The 24,394-nt window shown below is 35.3% G+C and overlaps 1 protein-coding gene, 1 long non-coding RNA gene and 2 pseudogenes across 2 annotated transcripts; 2 read left to right on the top strand and 2 right to left on the bottom strand.

Annotated features, from left to right (window-relative positions):
- The first annotated feature begins 189 nt into the window (after positions 1 to 189).
- On the top strand, positions 190 to 719 carry LOC143534121 (monothiol glutaredoxin-S2 pseudogene; annotated as a pseudogene).
- Positions 720 to 4,512: 3,793 nt separating this feature from the next.
- LOC143534120 (monothiol glutaredoxin-S2 pseudogene) lies at positions 4,513 to 4,819 on the top strand (annotated as a pseudogene).
- Positions 4,820 to 7,643: 2,824 nt separating this feature from the next.
- LOC143534119 (uncharacterized) lies at positions 7,644 to 10,456 on the bottom strand. Its single transcript, XR_013135478.1, has 3 exons — positions 10,060 to 10,456; positions 8,781 to 8,869; positions 7,644 to 8,683 (listed from the first exon to the last, which is right to left on the bottom strand). It is a non-coding gene; the product is annotated as an uncharacterized LOC143534119 (long non-coding RNA).
- Positions 10,457 to 19,787: 9,331 nt separating this feature from the next.
- On the bottom strand, positions 19,788 to 23,970 carry LOC143534139 (BTB/POZ domain-containing protein At1g03010-like). Its single transcript, XM_077028714.1, has 4 exons — positions 23,571 to 23,970; positions 22,033 to 22,099; positions 20,757 to 21,944; positions 19,788 to 20,571 (listed from the first exon to the last, which is right to left on the bottom strand). The coding sequence occupies exons 1-4, from the start codon at positions 23,660 to 23,662 to the stop codon at positions 20,032 to 20,034; spliced, it is 1,887 nt and encodes a 628-aa protein (XP_076884829.1). The 5' UTR covers positions 23,663 to 23,970; the 3' UTR covers positions 19,788 to 20,031.
- Between the last annotated feature and the right edge of the window lie 424 nt (positions 23,971 to 24,394).

Below are 24,394 nucleotides of genomic sequence, written 5' to 3'. Positions count from 1 at the left end.
CGTATTAATTCTGTTTCATTTATTGAGTTCGAAACTAATCTCTTTAAATCTATCATAGAAAAAGAATCTAATCCTATTGCAGCATCTATTAGGTATCACTTGCCATCAGTTTAAGTCCTAGCACACTATATATAGTTATCCTAAGTTCAACAATATACTCACAAAAAAATCTTCCCATTACACCAACATTTCTAGATATGGCTATGGTTACATCATTGGTGAACGAAAGGCCGGTGGTTATATTTAGCAAAAGCTCTTGCTGCATGTGCTACTCCATTACAACACTAATCACCAATTTTGGTGCAAATCCTACAGTTTATGAGTTAGATGAACATCCAGATGGGAAGCAATTAGAGAAGGAGTTGAAAGGATTAGGGTGCAAGCCGAGTGTACCAGCTGTGTTCATAGGAGAGGAGCTGATTGGTGGTGCTAATGAAATTATGAGCCTTCATCTTAAGGGGCAACTGGTAGACTTGCTCCTCAAGGCTAATGCTATATGGGTTTAGTCAAATACATATATACTAGTAGCAATTTGATAAACTCCAGTCATTAGAGTGTGTTTTAAGTCCAGTCAAAACTTATGTGCTAACTTCCATATGCAATTTTACTAGTTTTTGTCTTTTTGAGAAGCAATGAGAATATATACTATATTTTTCAAGAGTTACTAATGTTATTAATTTGGGGCTGAATTTATAGTATTTATGTATTAATAGTATGATATATATATATATTAACATACGGGTACATTCATATCTGTGATTGGCCGGGTGACTCGAAGTTGTTCACTTAGTCTATAATCCTACGGATCATATGTTGATACCATACTTTGCAACTGTTAAGTCTGGGGGAATTCTTCTTCGGTCATTTCAAGTGTCCGGTTCTTGACACGAAAAAGATCTTGTGCATAATGAGTTAGTACCATAAAGAAACGTAACACATGGACAGAAGACCATGTGATCATTTATACTATTAATGCATATCCATAATTCTATAGAACCAAGATGCCATTTAATAATTTGATAAGGAGTTGACTATTGAGACACATCCATGTAATGCCATTCTTAGTTACTGATCGTCATAATGGTTCTTGATCCTTGACTGGCCTAAAAAATCATAACTTTATCAAGAATCTGTTTTATCAGAAGGCTTTTATTTATCTCACCACACCTATACGAAGGAGTGAAATACTGAGATTTGCTTGTTATACTGTCTTGTTTATTCTCCAAGCGATAAATGATGAGGGAATACCAATTCTTCCAATCTGGAAAATAAATAAAACTTGGAAAGTGAGGTGATTCTAGAACCTGGCTGTCAAATGTAATGCCTCACCCATTTTAATTAGGAAAAAGATTGAACATTAATATGGATGCACCTGAACGATATATTGTAAAGCAAGTTCACTTGAGCATTGAAAAACAAAGGACATGAATACAAGTCTTAAAAGAATAACAATATAGTATAGTAGGGTTTGGATAAATACAAATGAAATTAAAGTGCTAATTGTGAGAATCAAACATAGTCATTATATATACAAATAAAGTAATTATGTAATTACATGATAGAGTAATTATATAATTACTTTATGATGTAATAATATGATTACTTTTATATATAATTATTCTACTTGATTCTCACAATTACCACGTTAATTTCATTTGTACGTTAACTTTCCCCTAGTAGAGTAAATATATATTTTGGTGTTCTTAGCATTTGGTTTTAGTTCTTTCCTATGCAAAAGAAAAACATTTGATATTAAGGTTTAATGACAGATTTAAATTTTATAAGTTAGTGAACCTATAAAAATTGGCATTTAGTTTCATCTTTGGCCGGTTATACATTTGATCCGTGCTCATTATTCACTTAACTATTGCTTTTGACTTTTGGATTGCATGTATGCAGTATTCAGTAATAGTACTAGGGAATAATATACTTAAATTCACTATCGTACGGCTTCAACTTCCATACATTCCACCACTATCATCAGACAAAAAAAGATAAGGGGATATGTTCATGTCATTGAACTTCATCTGATAGAAAACAAGAGAGGGCTAACATTCTCTAAAGGAATAAAATACCTCTTCATCACTAAATCATAGTTGTAGTCACTTCATCAAGTAACCCCAAACAGAACAATGAACTTTTTTTCCACGTGTCTAGACGCCAGGTACGTGTAATTTTATAATGTCTTACTTTTAGTTAGTTCAGATGCTTTGCACGGGCACACACAATACCATAGAACTCACAAAACTTCTCTACTTCATTAAACACACGGGAAGGGTATTAATGGAAATTACAAGAAAACTATAACTAGGAAAATATCAATACCGGCTAATAGACGGGCCATAAGGGTGGTATTTTCTGATCTGGAATGGGCGGTTTTGGAGGAGATCACAAGGCGGTTGAAGACCAAAATAATACTCGTATCTTGTAGGCTAAGTTTAAAAGATTTATTTTATTTTTGGTATTTCATTTAGTATCCCTAGGGCTAAAACATAGGCTTTAGTAACATATATATCATATTGTAATTGGCGTTTTGATTGTAATTTACGTTTGTGTTTGGGTCGAGTTAGGCCGGCCCAGTTGAGCATGTATGTAACCTTGGAGGATAGGCCTATAGGCGCTTCATGTTACTAGCCTCCTAGCATTCTTAATACTGGTTCATCTTTCTTATCGTTTTTCTTTCATTTTGCTATCATGATCCGAGATTCGAGTGTTGTTGTTGGATTTCGCTCGCCGACATGGATTGTCTGAAATACAAGTTGTTTGATCCATTCTGGGAACCTACATTTGTTTTACCCTAGCATCACTGATGTTTACTTGATTATTTATGTCTACAAGCTCTCAGCCAAGCATCTTCACTTTCAAAAAGTCTTAGGGGTATTGATAAGTACTCCTTTTGGCAACCCGTTACCGACTCGTTCTCTAAGAGTTGTATCTTATAGCATTATTCCTTTTAGAAAACCAAGATGCAAGAGCAAACCACTTGTGTGTAGCCTTGTTCAGACGTTTTTTGGTTGGGTTATCATTGCTCCATTAACAGCTTCCCACAAGTCTTGACCTTGTAGATATAACATCATACAGGTTAATCACGTAGTGTAGTTCTTATTGTTAAGCTTCTTGATAGCCTCAACAACATGGAAATCCCCCATAGCTTCAGAGTGGGATCTAATACCAGTTGTTGTACTTTAAATGGGTAAACCGGCAAAGGTATTGCTCAACACACAAACAAATGCATTCTTTTCTTTGTTTATAAAACTAAACAAAACTTAGTACATGGAATTAAGCTACATGTTCAATATTCAAAATTCAAAATATATTTCTGCCTCACTAAACAAGAATAGTAATTTAAAAGGACTCAATATCTTTTCCATAAATTGAAGAACCAACCAATTACAAGTCAAACATAAGAAGTTAACCCAAAAGACTAGTTCAATGGGTGAGGAAATCTATTTGATAAACTACACATCAGTTGCCCATACAACGAATGTGGGACGCGCCCCATATATACTTTGCAATCGTTTCATTCCGTAACAATCGACCCTTCTTAAGGGCCAACGTCCTTAACGGCCACGGCCACGTTGGTCATGGCTGGCATCCAGGTCCTGATACCAATGATACGTGCCAAATAGAAGAGCTTAACTCAAAAGACTAGTCGAATGGATGAATGACACTATTAGGCTTATAAATTCCACATCAGTTAGCCATGCAACTGATATGGGACAAGTCACATGCCTTACAATGATTTATGTCCGTAACAATTTAATTCAATCTTCATGTATAATAGTTCACAGGTGCCATGTGTCAAACGAAGTTGATAATCATTCATATTTTGGTATTGGTGTCTTCTAATAGGCATGTCAACATAAGCCATGGTTTCCAATAGTCACTTGGTAGTCAAGCAACAAACATAAATGACCTTTCACTTTGAATTGAGCCAGTTATGCAAATCTTCCTCCTGCCACAAAAGAGACTATGCTTACTTTTTTAAGGCTGCAATAAGATAACAGAACCCGATGCCTAGATTCCTTCGTACTCAAATGTACAACACTTCTTATCACCAAAGGCAAACAAGATGTGGGCAAAGTGACAGAGAATAAGCAGGGAAATGGACTTTCAGTACAATCATTTGACAAGTGGACTTCTAAATCACCAAAAAAGATAAAGATGTTTGTGAGCATTTTTATGTGTATGTATTAATAAGTACGGATGTTCTCTAACTTTTTCATGCATTTCATATTTTTATGCATGATAATATCCCTTGCTCCGGACAAGGTCAACGGTGCACTTAACAAATCACATATGGTCTTTTATGAGTTTGATCATGATCAGTATAAAGAAAAAGAATCTGATCTCATTAGCATCTATTTCAGAACCTATCACTATATATAGACATCTTAGGATTGCAAATATACTCACAGCAAAATCTTGCCATCACACCAAACTATCTACATAATTCTTCAACTAAAGATTGCGTAGTCTCGTAAAACATATAACGGCTACACACTTTCAGATATGGCTATGGTTGCGTCATTGGTGAACGAAAGACCGGTGGTTATATTTAGCAAAAGCTCTTGCTGCATGTGCTACACCATTACAACACTAATTACCAATTTTGGTGCAAATCCTACAGTATGAGTTAGATGAACATCCAGACGGGACGCAAATAGAGAAGGAGTTAAAAGGATTAGGGTGCAAGCCAAGTGTACCAGCTGTGTTCATAGGAGAGGAGCTGATTGGCGGTGCTAATGAAATAATGAGCCTTCATCTTAAGGGGCAACTGGTAGACTTGCTCCTCAAGGCTAATGCTATATGGGTCTAGGCAAGCATATCCATATATACATAACTATATATGAAAAGCAGTTTGATGAGTTCTAGTTATTAGAATACTACAAGTACTCTTTTTCAGCCTTCTTTAATAGTGTTTTGAGTCAGATGAAAACTGATGTACTAACTTCCATACGTAAGTTTACTAGTTTTTAAGAAGCAATGAAAATACTATATATTTCTGCAGTAGCATTGGTAATTTTTATGTGTTAAATAATAATATGCTATATTGATCTATATATAAACAAATGGGTAAATTATGCATATATGGTGCCTATATTTCACTAGATTATGTTATGTTTGATCTTAATTTGAAGCCTTTTCTTTTGATACCTGACTTTTAATTTATTTTACCCACACCCATACAAATGTGTTAAGCGAAATATATAGTTGGTCGAGATGAGGCTTCATATCGTACAAGGCTTCGATCATACTGAGTTTGAAAGATTTAATCAGTATATCACGGGGAGAAAACATGGCCCAAAGAATATCTGTGATAACTATAGCTAGCACTACTGTTTTTCGTTTATTATAAGTCAAAATCAATAATGAAAATGTTTACAATAAATATAATTTTATAAAAAGTAACTCTAAACGATAAAGAAATAACTCTACAAACAGATAAACTACTTAATTTAAATAAACCTTTAGAGATTTTTAGATAACCTCATCGATCTTCTTTAGATAATCTTGATTTTTTACTAACTGTATATATCTTCAAACTAATTTTCTTTTTCTTTTCTTTGTCAAGAATTATGGCCAACAATAAGAGGCCTACCAATCATCATCATCATCATCATCATCATCATCATCATCATCATCATCGTACTCAGTATATCCCACCAATAGCAAAGCTATGGTAGGGTCTGAGGAGGGTAAGATGTAGACAGCCTTACCTCTACCCCGTAGGAACAGAGAGGCTGCTTCCGGTGAGACCCCCAGCTCGATGGTAGTTTTGCATCAAGCCTTGGACATAAGGCACATAACACTCAACCATTGGGACACCGGCCGATTGGTGCATGTACCCTTGTCTTTTGGCTATCAACGCTACCACATGATGCCTGATTAACCTTCCGCCACTTTTAACGTTATTTTCACGAGATTAGTAAAATAGCGTCAAAATTAGTGCAATTTCACTTTAGCCCACCTGAGAGTTCACACATATACACATTATATGCGCGCACCCAAGCAGGGCATCTTGTCTAATAATATATCCATACTTTTTCTATACACATTATATGCGCGCACCCAAGAGGCCTACCAATCTGAAGAACAAATATAAGCAAAAAGACTTGTGATGCCAAGGCTCTTGTCTAATAATATATCCATACTTTTTCTATTAGAAAAAGTCTAGCAGTACGCCCCATTACTTTCCTTATATGGCCGGGAGGTCATGAGTTCGAGTCTCGTTCGTGACAAAAAGTCATGCGGGAGCCACGAGATTTACCAGGTGGCCTTTTGCCAATGGGTGTGTCCAGGTGGCCGGGTTATTAATTGGTCATTAAAAAAATTATAAGTTGTTTTTATATCAACAATCCTATGCCAAAACCTATGAAGATAAGGATAAAACTAGAACTATATTTTCTAATTTTAGAGCAAGTTCATTTGTGCACTGAAAAACAAGGGACTCTTTTAGTTTTTTTCCTATGCAAAAGATAAATATTTGATATTTAGGTTTACTGTTAGATATATAAATCGTATAAGTTAGTGAACCTATAGAAGTGGCCTTTAGTTTCATCTTTGGCCGGTTATATGTTTGATCCCTCCACTTCATACTGCCTCTGTTTCGTGGCTACATGTATGCGGTCATACAGAGTACCATGAAATAATATATACTTTATATTCACTATGGTACGGTTTCATAGTAGCAAAAATTCCACCACTATCATCAGACAATAAAGATAAGGGGATATATCCATGGCATATATGATTTCATCTACGTGGAGAAAGATAGTCCTGAAAGTTTCTAAAGGAATACAATCACTACAAATAAAAAGCCATTTAATGACATACAAAAAGTGTCATAAAAAATAAAAAAATGCCACTAAAGAACTATGTTGGAATGAGTGACACACAAAAAAAGTGTCACTAGAAGCGCTATCACTAAGTGCTTTTCTTGCGTCTTCTTGATAAACCACCGTTTATATAGAGATGTAGGAGGAGCCTTTTAGTGGCACTTTCTTTGACTGCCACTACAAACTTTTGGGCCTTTTGTGGCACTTTTTTGTATGCCATTAATTTTTTTAACTTTAGTGGCACTTTTTACGTCTGCCGCTACAAACCTTTGGATTTTTAGTGACACATTTTTCATCTGCCTACAAACTTTTGACTTTTGGTGGCATTTTTTTGTGTGTTCCACTACAAACTTTTAGTGGCACCTTTTTTTACTACCATAACTTTTGGGCTTAGTAATGATTTGTTTCAACTACCACTAAAAACTTTGAATATAGAAATCATAATATCTTCACCACAATTAAAAACTCGATCGCATTCCAAACACATAATGAATATCTAGTAACTCTAAAATCAAGATAAATATATATAGGAAAGTTGAATAAAAACTATAAATTCCACCGTGCCCATTAACCTCTTTCACCATTTTCAATTTTTATGCGAGGTACCTAATAAGAAAAACAAAGAGTTTTCAATATGTAAACAATATGACCACTAACTTTAGTAACCGGCTTAATTATTAATCTAAAACCGTTCATAACCTATTGAAATAAACCATATAAACACTAGCCATATTTAAGGAAACAAACGAGCCGAGTGGATTATTTTAACACTTACATGTAACGTCATGAGGCGTTCTCTTTTGTAGTTTTTCCAGAAACAGCCCGCAAAATAGTCCTATTTTCTAACTCACATAAGAAAATAAAGTAGTTAATAATTATGATGAATAAACATAAACAAAGTTCGCACATTTGAATTTTGTAGAACTTACAAGATCCCAGTGAATATTCCGGCCCTAGTTCATGGAAATAGTTCATTCCTGTACTAAAATAACAACAGTTAAGAGTTAAGAATCATGACTTCAATTCTAATTATGTCTAGATACTAAGTATTAAACATTAGTATTTATATTAGCAAACATGGAAATTTATAAGTACCTTGCTATATCCATGGAAAATTTCAAAGTTGTTATTGGCTTTAGTGCTTCTTTCCGCTTTAAAATTTAAAACGCACCCAAAAATATACATAAACTTATATGAATAAAGATAATGCCAACTTAAAAAATTAACCTAGAAAGTAATGGTCACAGTTTATAACCTTTGGCCAATGCTCTTTTATTATTATCATTGGAATACTTTGAGTCAAAGCACCCAAAAATTGGACCGCATTCAGATGTCGGCAATCAAACAACCAACACGTTTTCCTTATCCGTAAAAAGATCGTCTCCAAGTTTTTTAACCACGAATTTTTTCAGGTTATAAAGCTATCGTAAAGGTGCCCTGAAACATTCCAACAAAATGATTCATTTAGCAGCATACTTTTAGACAGTTTAAAATGATTCATATGATATCTTATGAAATCCTAAAGAAACAATTAGTTTAACATTCTTACCTTGAGAGTTTTAGATGATTGACCGTCCTAAAGGTGATGGATGATTAAAACAACCAAACAATCCAAATTGCATGATATTATAAACAAAACAAGCTAAAAGATATTACAATTCAATAAAAAAGATTAAAATACTCACTTCAGGAGCTCAAAAATCTTGGTGACACATTCGCTTCAATTACAGCTTCGATTTTTATCATTTGTACCATCTGAAATATACGAAAGTGCCCAACAAGCATCGGCTAAAATTTATTCATCTTTTGAATTATTAAGTTGTTGAATATCTAGAAACGCAGGTCTTGTATGTTGAAACAAATGAAAATTAGTATTAACAATTTAAGTTAGTGATACGGAAGCCTATAGCGATAATAAAATACAGTTTTTTAAAGACCAACCTGATCAAAAGAAACTCCAATATCAACAAAGCGAGTAACAACACCAGCTTGAAAAATTTCTTTTATGGGTGGGCTGTAATTATAATTATCTAGAAATTCAAATTAAAACCGTCAATTTCATATCAACAAATATGAATATTCATAAATTCATAATCTAACATGTTTTAGTGAAATTGGGGAGATTAGTCTCCCACATTCGTAAGAATTTTTGATAACGTCCTCACACGAGTTGCAACATTCCCCATATGACTGTAAAAATCCGAGATGATTTTTACAAGAAATGAACAAAATATATAATTTTATGAGCAAAATATAAACATTTTATCTTTTTTTGTGAATTAGCAATATTAGTTTATTAGTCGTGTATTATCTTTACAAGAAATGAACGAGTTCGTTTTTGTTTATCTTTGTTTTTACCGATATCGACTCACAAATATTATTGAACATAGATAAAGTTATAAAACTAAGCTAAAACCAATTATAGGTAAGCGTGAACAACAATGTGTTGGGCCTAAAAAGTTATTAAAACTAGACTGAAATGTATATATTAACAAACTTAAACAAAAATAAACTAACGAACATAACCCCCCCCCCCCCCCCCCTTCTCCAATTCACTATGAGTGACAATTATATATCATAAATAAATATTACTATATGAAATAGGTTGTGCCTTCAAAATAACATATTTTAGTAGGTGCATTCACTGATTAATAAAGGCAACACGAACGAATATGTTAGTAATAAGTCAAAACATTTTGAGTTTTCCATAAACATAATTTAGGATATTTAAGGATTATCAATATGAGTAGTTGAGAACTACAAGAACTTGATCTCAATCTTTAAGTTTGCTACATGAATTAAGTGTAAAGTAAAGTCTAAAATCATAAAATAACATATTATTATATGAATATATAGATATAGTGAATCAATAAATTCATTATATACTATTATTATTATTAGATCTGAGCTAACAGCTTCAGTTGTCAGTTATTAAAAAGCTAAGACATAATATGTAAATTATGAGGTTTGAACTCAAAATCTGACGGGAATTTAAGCCAAATTCAACATTATCTTAACAATTTCTATGAACTTTCCATCATAAATCAAGTATTTTGTAATTAACAACGCTAATTATAATATATCAACAATAAACTAACCTAAACCCTAACTGTCATGAAATTAGGTTACGATTCAACAAATTTACAATTGCAAACACCATTAAACCAATCTAAACAAACTGAAGTGAGATTAAAACAATAAAAACAATGGCGGACCTGACCTTTGAATCGATCGAATTGAGATAGAAGTAGTCGGATAGCAACTATTGACCGACGGAGAAGAGAAGAGACGGAGGCGGAGGCGGTTGCGGTGGTGCTCATCTAGTTTGAGGCGAAGCAGAGGCCGAGACGGTTGCGGTTGTGGTGGTGGTTATCTGGTTTGAGGCGGAGGCGTAGGGAAGAGGATTATTGAACGAAGAGGAAGTGGAGGTACAGTCGTAAACAAGGGTTTGGGATATTGGGAGAATATAAAATAACATTTTATATATTGGTTTTGTAACTGAGTTAAATGGTGGCAAAGTTCTTGATTTTTTTTTACTTTTATATATGTTTTATTTTTCTCATATTAAAAATGCCATTAAATTTTAAATTAGTGGCATACACAAACTGCCATTAAAATCTTAAGTAAATGACATTAAAACTAAGTGCCACTAAAAATGTGTTATATTAAAATGACATACATAAAGTGTTATTAGAAAACTAAATTAATGATACAAAAGCTAAATGTTATTAAAATCGTGTGACACTAATTTAGTGGCATAGGCAAGTGTCACTAAAATCATAATTTAGTGGCACTAAAACTAAATCCACTTAAAATGTGTTACAAGCAAAGATGACATACACTAAGTGCCATTAAAAACGTAAATTAGTGGCACAAAAGTTAAATGTCATTAAAAACGTGTGACAATAGATTTTTAGTGGCATACACAAAGTGCCACTAAAATCATATATAGTGGCATTAAAATTATGTGCCACTAAACATGTGTTATAATCAAAGGTGGCACACACAAAGTGCCATAAAAACCTAAATTAGTGACACAAAATCTAAATGTCATTAAAGATGTGTGCCATTAAATGACTTTTTGTTTGTAGTGAATACTTCTTCATAACTTAATCTTTAGTTGTAATCCTTAATAAATCCATGAGCTTTTTGTCTACTTGTATGAGGAAGTCATGTCCAATGAGTTTCTTTTATATGTCATGTCACGTGTTGGCACACATAAAATATTTTGTGGAAGAAGCTGGAAGAAACTTTTATTACAATATATATGTGCTGCCTTAACTAGAGATGGCCAAAAAAACCGGTTGGGGAACCGGTTTAAACAGGAAACCGGTTTTTACGAAAACCGGTTTTTTAAAAACCGGTTTGACCGGTTTACAAACCGCCGGTTCGTCTTTCGGTTACAAGTTCTAGATCCAAAACCGGTTAACGAACCGGTTAATGGAAAAACCGGTTTTTTTTATTAACCGGTTATGGAAAAACCGGTTAACCGGTTTATAAAAAAAACCGGTTTTTGACCGTTGTGGAAAAACCGGTTAACCGGTTTCTCCATAACCGGTTAACCGGTTAAAAACCGGTTTTTGAACGTTGTATAACGGCTATATGCCCGTTTTTTTTTGTTTTTGGACCGTTTTTTTTTTACCATTTTACCCCCACAAACATCTATATATAGTTTAGGTTGGGTATTGGTTAGATCACACTCGATTATACAACTCCAAACGCTCTAAACGTTTATTTCATACGCGATTATTTTGTTATCTCACGCTCAATTATACCACATTACCACTCCATACGCTCTTATTTCGTAGTCGTTTATTTCATACTCGAGTATACCACTCTTATTTCGTAGTCGATTATCATGGCCTCCCAAAGTGCTGCTTCATCCGTCAACATGGGTGCCTCGAACACGGGATAAACGGTCGTTCGGGTCATCCCCACGAAACGAAACCATGATGTTTGGCAACATTTCGACCTATGCGAAATGTCTAACGGTAGCCAAAAAGCTCGATGCAAACATTGTTTGAAGTTTTATGGCAAAGATGCAAACTCCACTTTAAAAGCGCATGTACAAAGGCCCTTTTGCAAGGCCTTGAAGGACGAATCGGGAAGTAGTTCGCAGCCGGAGATGACGAATCAAGGAGCGGTGTTTACGTACGACGTTGAAGCGGTACGTCAACAGTTTTCAAACTTTGTGATTCAACAAACACTTCCTTTCAACCACTTCGACAACCCTCAATTCACGGAGATGATGCAAAACTATGTTCAACCACGCTACCAACACGTCAAAAGGTAAACACCCCAAGCAGTGAACTTGGAAGGTATGGTGGTACTAACTTTGTGAAACACATGACTCCGGATGAATTTAGAAGTCTTGATTTGCTGGCTTGGTGGAGAGGTAAGGAGGATGAGTTTCCGATCCTCGCCGCCATGGCCAAAGATTTACTAACGGTCCAAGCTTCCACGGTAGCTTCGGAGTCTGCTATTTCTGTTTCTTGCAGGGTTATATCGATTAGGAGGACTCGACTCACTGCACCAGCTATAGAGATGTCGATTTGCTACAAGGATTACTTGGACTCTTTAGATAGGGCACAACATCAACGCTCACTCGAGGGGGAAATGGAGTATGAAGCGGGCTTGTATGAAGACGAGGTCAATGAAGGACACACTCAACCAATGACCGATGAAGAAGCCGCGTACGACGATTACCTAAGAAATAGCTCGGGATCGGGTAGCGAAGAAAATTAGTTAAAGAAACAGCAAACATGGAGGCAAATCATGAGTAAGAAACAGCAAGTTGTTCATGTAATCGTGTCTAAGCATTCTTTTTCCTAATGTGACATCTGCCCGATCCGACCCGATCCAGGTACCCGTTTCTCTGACCCGATCTCTCTTTTATTATTTAATATTTATACTTATATTTTACTTTTAATAATAATATATATTTTCCTTCCCGCCTCTTTCTCTCTCTTTCTTTCCGCCGTCCCCTCCCTCTTCCTTCTCTCTTTCCGCCTTCTTTTCCCTCTTGTCGCCGTCCCGCCCTTACGCCTTGTTTCCCTCCTCTTTGCTTGTCCTTTGGTTCTTCCCGCCTAAGGATGTCTGCAGCTCCACGCGCCAGACTCCTTACATGGAAGCCTGCGTGAAGACATCTTGTTCCTGCGATGCGTGAAGAGAACTCTTCTCGCAGCGCGCTAAGAATGCATGTTCTTCCCGCAATGCGCTAAGAATGTATGTTCTTCCCGCGATGCGCTTAGAATTCTTGTTCTTCACGCAGCACGCTAAGGATTTGTGATTCTTCCCGCAGTGCGCTAAGGATTGTTGTGCCAGCCTTCGCGCTCGCGCACTCAGCCTTCCCGCGCTTAACCCTTGTATCTTCTGTTTATTCCAGCCTGTATGCTTTTGTGTTGTCTTATCTTCTGTGCTGTTGACCTAACCTATCTAATGTCTGAATAGTTACTTTCGGCGCAGCATGCGTACCAACCCCCATTGGTTGGTAGAAAAAGTGACTGACATTATCTTTTGAGATCTGCTTTTGCCATGCTTGACCAGTACCTTTATCTGACCCGCCCATGCCTGTTACTGTTTCCCTAACAGCTTTATCTTGCCCCCTGCAGCTGCCATATCTTTTGATATCTTTTGCTTTTGGAATCTTTTGCTTTTTGAGATCTTTTCCCCTTTTCCTAGGGATTGTGTTCCCTAGGGTTTCTCTATAAATAATAACATTATTTTTCCTAACACTACACACACAAAACACTTAATCTCTCCTGTTCTCTTGCTCCTTGCTCTCTCTGCCGTCTTCCTCTCTGCCTCCGTCTTCCTCCTTGTTCTTCCTACTTTTCCGGTAATATATATTATAATTTACTTATTAATTATGCTAACTTATAATCAAGACTTAAAACAAATCATTAAAACAATAATCTTATTTATAGGTTAACTTGTGCTTGTTTAAAGTTGGTTCTTGCTTTATCTATCACCGCATCATTTATCAAGTGAGTTATCTCGTATCTAATCCCTTTTTGCTTTTAATGTTTTGGGATGTTCATGTGTTCATACAACTTAGAGTCTCAAACTTGTTTATGAACTTTAGTCGCGCAGTATCCCATGTGTTGCGGACGTAGACTTGGCTGTTTATTTGTATGTGTGGATCATTAACCGTATGGACGGTCTATTCCGCAGTTTTCATGGTACCATTAGATGAACACGGGAGAACATTCGTTTATGATTTTCTCTTTTGTTTACACATGCACAGTTAGTCTTGTTTGTGAGCTCAATTGTGAGCACTGGCAGTCTTGTCTCTTAGAGTTGGTCCCGATCAGATTACACCCTTGTTGAAAACCAGACATACACATGTTGCGCGCAGATTTATTGTTATCTATGTATTGTATTAAACTTGATTTCTCACCAACACGCAAGTGTTTGACGTTTATTTTAACACATGTTCAGGTTTACAGTAGCTGTTTTGGAGCTTGTGGACACGTAGGACGTTTTTACTTTTGGACCTAGAATTAAAATGTATCAGGACAAGTTAATGATGTTTGAATGTTATAATTTATAATATATTGATTTATGTTTGATTTATGTTCTTTATTTTCCCCGCTGCGCGTGCGCGATAAAATGTGTATTAATAAATATTGACACCAATAGTGTCACGAGTAATGAAACAATATGTGGCGCCCCGATGTATAATCCGCCTTTGGTCGGGGTGTTACACCTAATATGTGCTCTTATTTACTTGTTGATTTGGATTTTTCTAATTTAGTTAAAGAAACAGCAAACATGGAGGCAAATCATGAACAAACTGCGATTGGGAACAACAGGAGCATCTGCTAGTTCACGATTTAATGTTTGTATTTTTGAGTTAAATCATGAACAACAGTTCTTGGCAGAGATTTCTTCAGTGTTAATGATTTAATGTTTGTATTTTTGAGTTACGAATATGCGATAACGATTTAATGTTTGTATTTTTAATGTAAAAACTATAAATGAAAGTTATGTGTTTTTAATCTTTGGTTTGTTGAAAACACATTCACCAACACACACTCATACTCATCTTCCAAGCAAAGAACCCTAACAACGAAAGCAAAGAATGGCTTCGGTCAGTCCGTTTTGCCTTGTAGTTACCGGTTTGTTTATACTGTGAAAAAATAATGGTCTTCATTAAGTACAAAATATAAAAAACAAATATTCGTATTTGAAACCGCGAAATTTAAAAAAAAAAAAAAAAAAAAAAACCGGTTAATAAAAAAACCGGTTTATTAACCGGTTCTAACCGGTTTCTAAACCGGTCCTAACCGGTTAGACCGGTTAGGGTTTTGACAGCAAAAAGCCGGTTATTAACCGGTCCGGTTATTAACCGAACCGGTTTTTTTCCGGGCCAAAAAAAACCGGTCCGGTTTATAACCGAACCGGTTTTTAAAAAAAAACCGGTTTGTGCACCTCTAGCCTTAACTGTGTAGGCCCTTTGATCTTGTTCATGTTTGATTACCTTTGGATATGATTATTATACTTCACAACGCAAACACACGATCTTAATGCAAAACACAAAGATTGAAACTTGATAACGCGATTGTGATAATAACCAACCGAATACAAAATACTGTTCCAAACCCAACTTATAGGGAGTAAGCGACACAACGACGATGACGGCGATGATGTTTGGATGATAACGAGTTACCAGCGATTATATGGTTACTGCCCAACTAAACAGCCTAACTGTGGAACTCATCCAATTCAATCATCATCCATTATCTCAACCGAAAACATGGCCTACTGCCCAAATAAACTAAATCCTAATAGGCCCAAACATAAAACAAACAAATAGTATATAATTGTTTAAGTACTAGACCCAATAACAAAAATAAATTAGCAGCCCCCTAATGAATTAACGGGTCACATTCTCCCCCTATTTCATTAGCCTTCATGATCTTCATATCGTTGCATCATCATTCAGTACGGTCACGGTCTCTAAGTCCTCCTCTGGGTCTTCATCTTCATCATGAACCGGGTCTTCATTCTTCTTTCCTTGTTATTCTTGTCACTATCTCGAGTAAAACTCGGACTGTATCTAGGAGCTACGAAGGAAATCTCTAACTAGACTTCGGTTCTTCCATTTTCTTTTAGGTTCCACCACTATTTCTTCACTCGAACCATCTTCACTCTTGTTTGTTTCACTCCATCCTTCATTACGTGATAGTACCAATCACTTAAATCGAGGGACTTGGCACAAGTTAATTTCAAATTCTTTCCTTTATCCCACATGCAATTGTGTCACACTGCAATCATACCCCAATCATTATCCAAACAAACCTTTTCATAGCCTCCTTCCGTGTTAACCAACACATGGATATTTATCATATCATCTACTTTCGTTTGACAATTTTGGTGGTTCACAATTCGGTCTTCCAATTTCCAAGTACCCTTTCACGAACTATGCGGCCACCCTATTTAATATATCTTTAAACATGCGTGTCCTCATTCATAATCATTCTTTCATGAATCTTGATCGATTAGATCAAGCAAGTTAATGCAACTTTCTAACATTTTGTCTAAATCAAAATCTTCAATTGAGGTAGTAGGATCATGGGCTAATCCCACTCACCTTTACGTTAAGAGTCATGAGACTTATGTGGATCCTCTTCAACAACATTGAGATACCGAAAAGCTGTCTACTCTCTTTTAAAATTTACGTGATCTGACCCAACAAGTTAATCTTCCTCAACCTTGATTCCATCTTCTCTAACCGATAAATTTACGTTTAAAATCCTTTCAACTTTCTTTATTATATAATTCAACCATCATTGCCTCCTTTTCATCAACATGCTTTGAGGCTTTACTCTTAGCATGTCATATAATCGTAAATAATTAGTCTTATTTAGTATTAATTGTAATATATTGTTTACGAATATATGCCATGCTAAGAGAAAAGCTTTTAAGGATGTTGAAAATACCACTACCATTCGGGTGGTGTTCAATTTAGCAACGTCCGTTTCTTGGCCAAGGCCAATTCACCGATGTCAAGAATGCATTTTTACATGGTAATATTAAGGAAACGGTATACATGTTTCAAGTAAGGGGTTTAAAGTACAAACTCGGCCCAATTATGTTAACAAATTACAATAATCTCTTTATGGTTTAAACTAGGCTATGTGTGCATGGTTCCATCGACTTACTATACGTATTTACTTAAATGTGGTTTCAAAAGTGTCATCACGTATACTTTTCTATTCATCTATAAGAAGGGCAACCAAGTAGCATATATATCTTTTACTCTGTGTTGTCGGCCTCTCACCCAACCTTGCTACATAACATTATCAACTCTCTATCAAACGAATTTGCAGTGTCGGATCCGGGTAGACTCCGACACTTCTTCATTTTGGTTGCACACAAAAATGGTGGTCTATACGACAAGTTTTAAACGGGTTATACACCCGTTGATACCTCCTCCAATCTTAGTGCCACTTCATGCCATCCTATAAATGATGCTACCCTATATGGTAGCTTGGCAGGATCACTTCAATATGTCACCTTCAGCGGTTCCAATTACTAACTTAGTATTTACCCAAATACGTACTCCTCTTTGCATCTCACTTCTTTTTCTATATATATACCTGCACATCCTTAACATTGCTTTCAAACATCTATTTTAACACATATCTATCACATTTTATAATTGTTTCAATTCCTTGAACAGTAACTGATTCATGCTTAAAACATTCTTGTCAGAATTTGGATTACATACACAAGGAATAATCTTTAAACTACCGTAACAAGGACTTTGACTTCTCCTATCCCGTGAATGAATAGAAACTTGTTTCTTTCTTTTTTTCGTACATGGCATTTGCCACATACCAACTTATAAAGATCTAGTTTCCTCCAACAGTTCCGTTAACAACAAAATCAACTCTTGTGGAATATTAGTAATAGTGTCTAAAAACTTTCGGCGATGTGGCTGATCGATCTAAAATAGAGGTTTGTATCATGGGTTTTTGAAAGTGGTTTTTTTTACAATTAATAACTCAATGATTGTCCACAATAGCATTTGATGTCGGTTAACGCGTCTGATATAGTTTAACGCATTAGTCATAAATTCTTGATTATGTGTCAGACGTTCGTAACGCATCGATCCAGTGCCGTTACATGTCTAAAGTTGGTTTGCGTCCAATGCTAGTTAACGCGTTAGATGCCAGTTACACTTTCGATAGGTTGTGGTCGTAGCGATGGATTCCAGATTTTTTAATTAATTCCAATTTCTTCGAATAAATTCCATGAACCAAACACACTTTGAAAAGTCGAAATCTTTTTATAGATTCTACAAATTCCGTTTTCTTTTGGAAATTCCAATTCCAATTGTTTGAAATTTCGTTCCACAAACCAAACACAACCTTAGTTTCCCTTGATTATTTGCTAAAAACAATTCAAATGACTTTGCAAAGTTAATGTAGATCATCACTTCTCAGTTCTCACTTTATAATTCACCTAAAATAAACATTTTTCAAAACTTTTCTCATTAGAAAATAAAAAAAGCCCTCCTCACGTCTTGTTCATCATTATCTCTATATGCTTTTTAATAATTATTTTTTCTCTTTCTTTGTTCTTACTTATTGCTCTTTTATATTTGTGCGTAAGTGTGTAGAGATGATATAGATGAATAGTAGCATTTTAAATGTGGGGTAGTGTGTGAATTTTTGTTAAATTTTAGAAGGTCAAGATAAAGATATTGAATGAGATATTGTATGTCATTTTTTATTAATTTTATTTTTTAATTTTAGAAATAGAATGAGAGATATAGTGGATGGAATGAGTTGGTTAAAAATGTATTTGGACTAGTCTCATATGTTCTCTAACACTCTTATGGTTTAAAAATCGCAAACTATTTCAATAATGTATAAGTTTGACACAATAAAAAAGTTAAGAGCTCAAAAGTGGACAGAACAACTATAGTGCTGATGACATAATGCTTGTAGTAACGTGAAAGACAAATGAGTCCATCTACCAACTCATACAGCTTTTTCTGAACAAACCACTAAAATAAAGAGTAATGACTGAAAGGCATAACCACAAAACAACTTACACCATGAATAAATTAATAAAAACCTTGAGATCCAACAGTACCGGTGATCTATAATCACCAATCAAAGATGGAAGAGAACCTACAATCCATAGAGTTTTGCTTTTCCTCACAGTATTTGTTAATTTTGGTCATCTACTTTTCAATTTTTTTTCCCAATTCTCTAGAGATTTATTAACAGTTTCTTTCTCACACTCTTGGTTTCCTCGTCTGTAAACTCATGCTCATTGATTCCCCAGTGGTCCACATTAAAGTACCTAAACCGTGGTCCTCATCTCCACTTCAATCTTCCCAATGAAAAGTTTAACAGGTGAGCGGCATCATAGGTAATAATATCATTCTCAATCCATCCATCATATTATGGAGAGAAACATGGAAAGTAAGCTGACGTGTACTGGTAATCCGTTCTCTAAGATAGCAAATTACCTAAAACCACTTAAATTCTAGTCAACCGCCTATCGCCTAATACCACTTTTCTTTTCTTTAAATCACCGAATGGACCGAGTCCACCAAAAATTTCTTGTGATACATCTATGTTGGAGACATTGTTATAAGGACGTCGTAACATTACAGTAAAATAAATGTAGGCTTACAGTGCTTCACTAAAATACATTACACCAATTCAACAAAAATAAAAAAATGAATATGAGCAAACAAATTTTCCTCAAATTTATAAAAAATCACTATATTTTTTCTATTCGGTTGATAAAATGAATATTAGTGTTCTTTTTCTATAACTTAAATCCTTGAATGACATGTTTGTATTTTAAAAAAATTTAATCCACCCAAGGTTGTCAACCCCACACATACCACTTTTGAAAACAAAAAGAATGCATTAGCTTTAATAATCATTTTTTTAATAAAACAATAGTATGATGCATTCTTATAATATTTGAAATTAATACCCTTTTATTCTTTTTTGTTTGCTATATTGATATACTTCTTACTCAAAAGACATTACACTCGTGTAAAATTTGAATTCAAAGTCTACAAATTATTCTAAACAAATCTTTAATACTTTTAACACAAAAAGAAGTCACAACAAACAATAATCACTACTACTATACACACTTTCATATTCACAAATCACACTAGTGCAAATAGGAATTGCAGGGGGTATGCAATCGATCATGCAATGGAGTTATGCCTTCTTTTTTGAAACAAGAACCGGCTTTCGGAATTGGGTCTGCTTCCAATGCCCCTAACATCTTTAAACTTGAACAAAGCATTCAGTTTCCCCAATTTCTTTGTCAATGATTTAAACAACTTGTTCGCGGGATGCGACTTCACGAGTTCTTGTTTCATTGAAACATGATCTTTTTCTAGATCGGTAAGCCTCATTCTCATTCGGGTTACTTCTAGCTTTAGTTCCCGGTTTTCTCTTCTAACGGACGCGTAGTTGTCTCTAGGAGATATACACCCACTTCCTGCACCGCTACTAGAGCGTTGCGGGAACTGGGAGTTTAGTGATCCAAAAAAGAGGTGATTGTGGCCGCCATTCATGGCATTTCGAAGCCTGATTTGCTCAAAGTAGAGCACCTGAACCGCCATTTGTACTGGGAGACGCTCGTTCTGAGCCGCATGACTACATGCTTCTTGACTTAGCTTTTGGCAGTCGATTGTTTTACACAACCGGTAACGCTCCGAGTCCTTTAGATTTAGATGAACCTGCCATATAACCACAAATCTATCTTATTATAAGGAAATCAAATGATTGTGGCGAGCAAGCAGTCTTTCACCAAGTTGCTCAACGCAATCCATTTGCATGTCATTTCGATGTCCTGTTACCATTATTGGTAACAGGTAATTGAAATATACTTTAAAATAATGGTCCATGAAAACACATTGTGTACCTTCAAAAAGATGTCTATGGCTCGATATAACCCGTCATTCACTAATCTAGCATGATCCGGGAGCAACTCCGCAAGGGCGATGAACTTTGATGCTTGTAAGTTTGGATCAATCGCGATTTCAGCAAGAAAACAATCGAGTAGCTTTGAAACTTTCACAATCGAGCTCTGTTTCGGGGATGAAGGCGTGTCAAAATCATAAACCATTTCACTTTCATCCCTCATCATATTATCATCATCATCATCTTCATCCAAATTCAAGAAAATTGAAAAGATCCTGAAAATGGAATCAGTGTCATAAAGCTGGCCATGATTGTTCCCATGAGAAGTAGCCGGAATTAGTATGTCTTCGAGTATCGCCTGATCAAGTTGCAACCCAATTCGTCGTTCCAAATCCGACCTGCAAGCAGTAGATGTAGACGCCATAATCGAAGACTTCAACAAGCTCGACAAAAACGCCATTGGAACCGTGCTTTTTCTTGATTGAGTTGGTAATAAACCAACAATCACTTCAACAATCATTCTATGTTTCTTCTGTGAATCAAGATCCGAAAAGTTCCCTTTTGCGAGCTGTGGATCTCTCAAAAACAAACTTTGAAGCGAATTCTGAGCATAATTCATCAAAATCCTTGCAATCATATCCTGTTTTAACCCCTTGGTCTTGACCGCTGTCAAAACCCTTTGGAAGAACTCGAGGCTGAGGACCGTTAACGATTTCCCCCACCAGTTATCCGATTCAGGTTGCGAAACTGGTTTAGAAAGATAGTTACTTTCTAGCTTTGATAGCCCACAAGTTAACTGCTCTTTACAAGCATTATTCGCTATGGCTGTAATAATTCTTCCCACCAAGTTTATCTCTTCAGAAACTGGTAACAAACCCTCACAATGCTGTAAAACCGTGATCGAATTTGTTATGTTAGGAAGAACAGTTTCTTTCAGGAATGTTTCAGCGCGAAACTCAAGATTCTTATCGGCGAATTCTTCAGTCATTTCAAGGAAATGCGACGTGCATCTTAGCTTTGCAACGTTTACTAGATTGATCTCGATGTTCAACCCGTAACAAAACTTGGCAGCAAGCTCGAATGATTCCGATCCACCTGGAAGATTTTGAAGATTTAGGTGTAGCGTTTTTGAGTCTTTCGCTTCCATTAACATCTTTCGGATTCTCCCACTTTTAGAAACTAGAGGAAACTGCAAAAGGTTTTACATTTGGAATTAAAACATAAAGTTTCATGATCAATTTCGATTAAATTTTTAGATCCGGTCAGTTTTCGCTTACCTTATGAAGTGCAAAACTTGTTGCTCCCACATCTATTGTTAAATCGCTAGAAGCATCAGATATCGGCCTGTAAAAAAAGTTCGGGATTATTAGGAGTATTGTAACTTTGCCGTTCAAAAACAATAAAAGAGTTGCATAATTCTTTTAGTTATTTATAAACAACAATCCGTCAACAACTCAAGATAACAAAAATCTTTCATTAAAAACTTTTCAACTAAAAACAAGTGAAGAACACACATGAATCTAGCTAGGACACGTTCGATGCTTCTTCGCAAGAGATTCAAGCGTCAGGAAAATGAAATGTTGTTGTACTTGTACCCAAAATCCAAGAACTTCATGCAGAAACAATGATGAAAACATAAGGATGAACAACTGGGATACTAATAAGGGACCCAAAGTTGACGATTTTGGTCTATAATTGAAGAAATTAAGGGCATAACATGTGAGCCGTACGTTAAACACGAAAGTATGTTTTTTTGTATTTTTGTATAACCTAACTGAAATAAATTTCCTGTCACTAAAAACCATGTGAGGGGCCTGCTTGATTGAACATGTACATGGGAAGTGAAGTGAACATTTTTGGTTTTTGCATCAATTTATTTAAATTATTGGGTTCAAGTAATTAAAGGTTAAAGACCTACTGGGACACAATCCTAAATTCTTGATGTGTTATCCTGTTTGCTTGGCCATGTTTGTTTACGTCGACTCACTAAAACTTGTTTGGAATAATTTGAAAATCCCAAATTTTACACTCTATGCTTGTGATTTTTTTTTTTTTTAGTCTTTGCATATGTAAAGGTGACTTTGTTACTGTAATCTAGCTCAAAATCCCTTTTATCAATATTTTGCTCACTTTTATCAATAATATTCTTTTCTGAAATAATATGTCCCTTGGTGGACATATTATTATAATATTATTAGAAGCAAATTATATTTTTTGTTAAATAAAAAATGTTATTATTAATTTTATGTTATTTTTCTATAACAGATGAACAATATGTATGGGAGAGAAAGGCATGAGGAATGAACATGACTCTCTAAATATGAAGAATGTGAACTAAAATTTCATCTAGTGAAAATTTATATGAAAAACATAAATTTTTATTCAAAGTTTAGGGGTTGAAACGCATAAACGGATTATGATATCATCATCCTCTAGTGACATAAGTTATCATCTCGTTTTTCGAGTGTCAAAGACAAAGAATTTGTCAACCGAGCGCAGTTGCATTTGCCGCAATTGGTTGATTTTATCAACTCAAAAGCTTTCAGTGACAGATCTAGAAATTTCTTCGTAATATTTAAAACTAAAATAGGTAACAAAATATATATGAAAATTATGCTAAAACGAAGAAAACTTATACAATCAATGGGGTCAACCGACCCAGCTCAACCATATCTATAATCGTCTTGGTTAAATGTACTCCATTGAAGGCAAACAATACTTACAGACAACAACACCTCACCAAAATTAATAACATGACAAATCTGATTTATGTCACAATCCGTTGCCAAAATGAATTCACGGAAAGAAACCTTACCATTCGGTGACATGTCGCGCACTAGAACTCGGTCGAAACGAGCGTTTTCCTGAGATGCTAGGCTTCAATTCACTCATAGTTACAACACCCATATCTACAAGAACAAAAAAAGGTCCGGTTTTTGTTTCAAGTGGGTTGAGGCATGAGTGTGTGAGGAAAGTGAGAGGAATGCATGCAAGATTAAAGGGGAGGGATAATTATGCTTTAATTGAGTGGTTTTTCGATTTGATTAATATAAAGTCAAAAATGTAGAGACAGCACTGTTGTTTACTTTTCGGTGCCTTTTTCCACTATGTTTTCGTGTTATATTTCCCCTTTTACAAATTGTTTTTAAATAAATATAAATAATCATAATGTATGTAGTGCTTTTTTCTTCATTTCAAAGTGTCAATTATTATTACCAAATACTGCTCATATTAAATTTGGTATGTGTTAGGCTATAAGTTAGTTGACAATAAAGTGAGTTGCCTATTAAATTAATATATGTTTGTTAACAATAGAAAGATCTTCATTTTTCCCTTTTGTTCAAAGAACATAACATAACTTAGGGATATAAGCGAATCGGACATCCATAGGATGTTCAGTCCGTTTAATAAATGAACTGGACATAGACAAAAAAATTTCGTTTATCCCCGTCCATTTAATAAACTAACCGGACATAGACAAAAAAATTTGTTCGGTAAGCTTAACGGATGAACACGGACAAGGGCCAAGTCCGTTCAATAGTATTCGTGAACGTCCGACGATGTTCGTCCGATTACGCCCGGTATTGTAAGTGTTTAGATATATCCGATATTATAACTTAATTATGAAATTTATAGTGT

The sequence above is a fragment of the Bidens hawaiensis genome, unplaced genomic scaffold (genome assembly GCF_021521415.1).
Source record: "Bidens hawaiensis isolate Kalapana, Puna unplaced genomic scaffold, B.hawaiensis_p1.1 tig00010069_1, whole genome shotgun sequence".
Classification (NCBI taxonomy): Eukaryota; Viridiplantae; Streptophyta; class Magnoliopsida; order Asterales; family Asteraceae; genus Bidens; species Bidens hawaiensis.
This window is presented reverse-complemented; position numbering and strand designations above follow the sequence as displayed.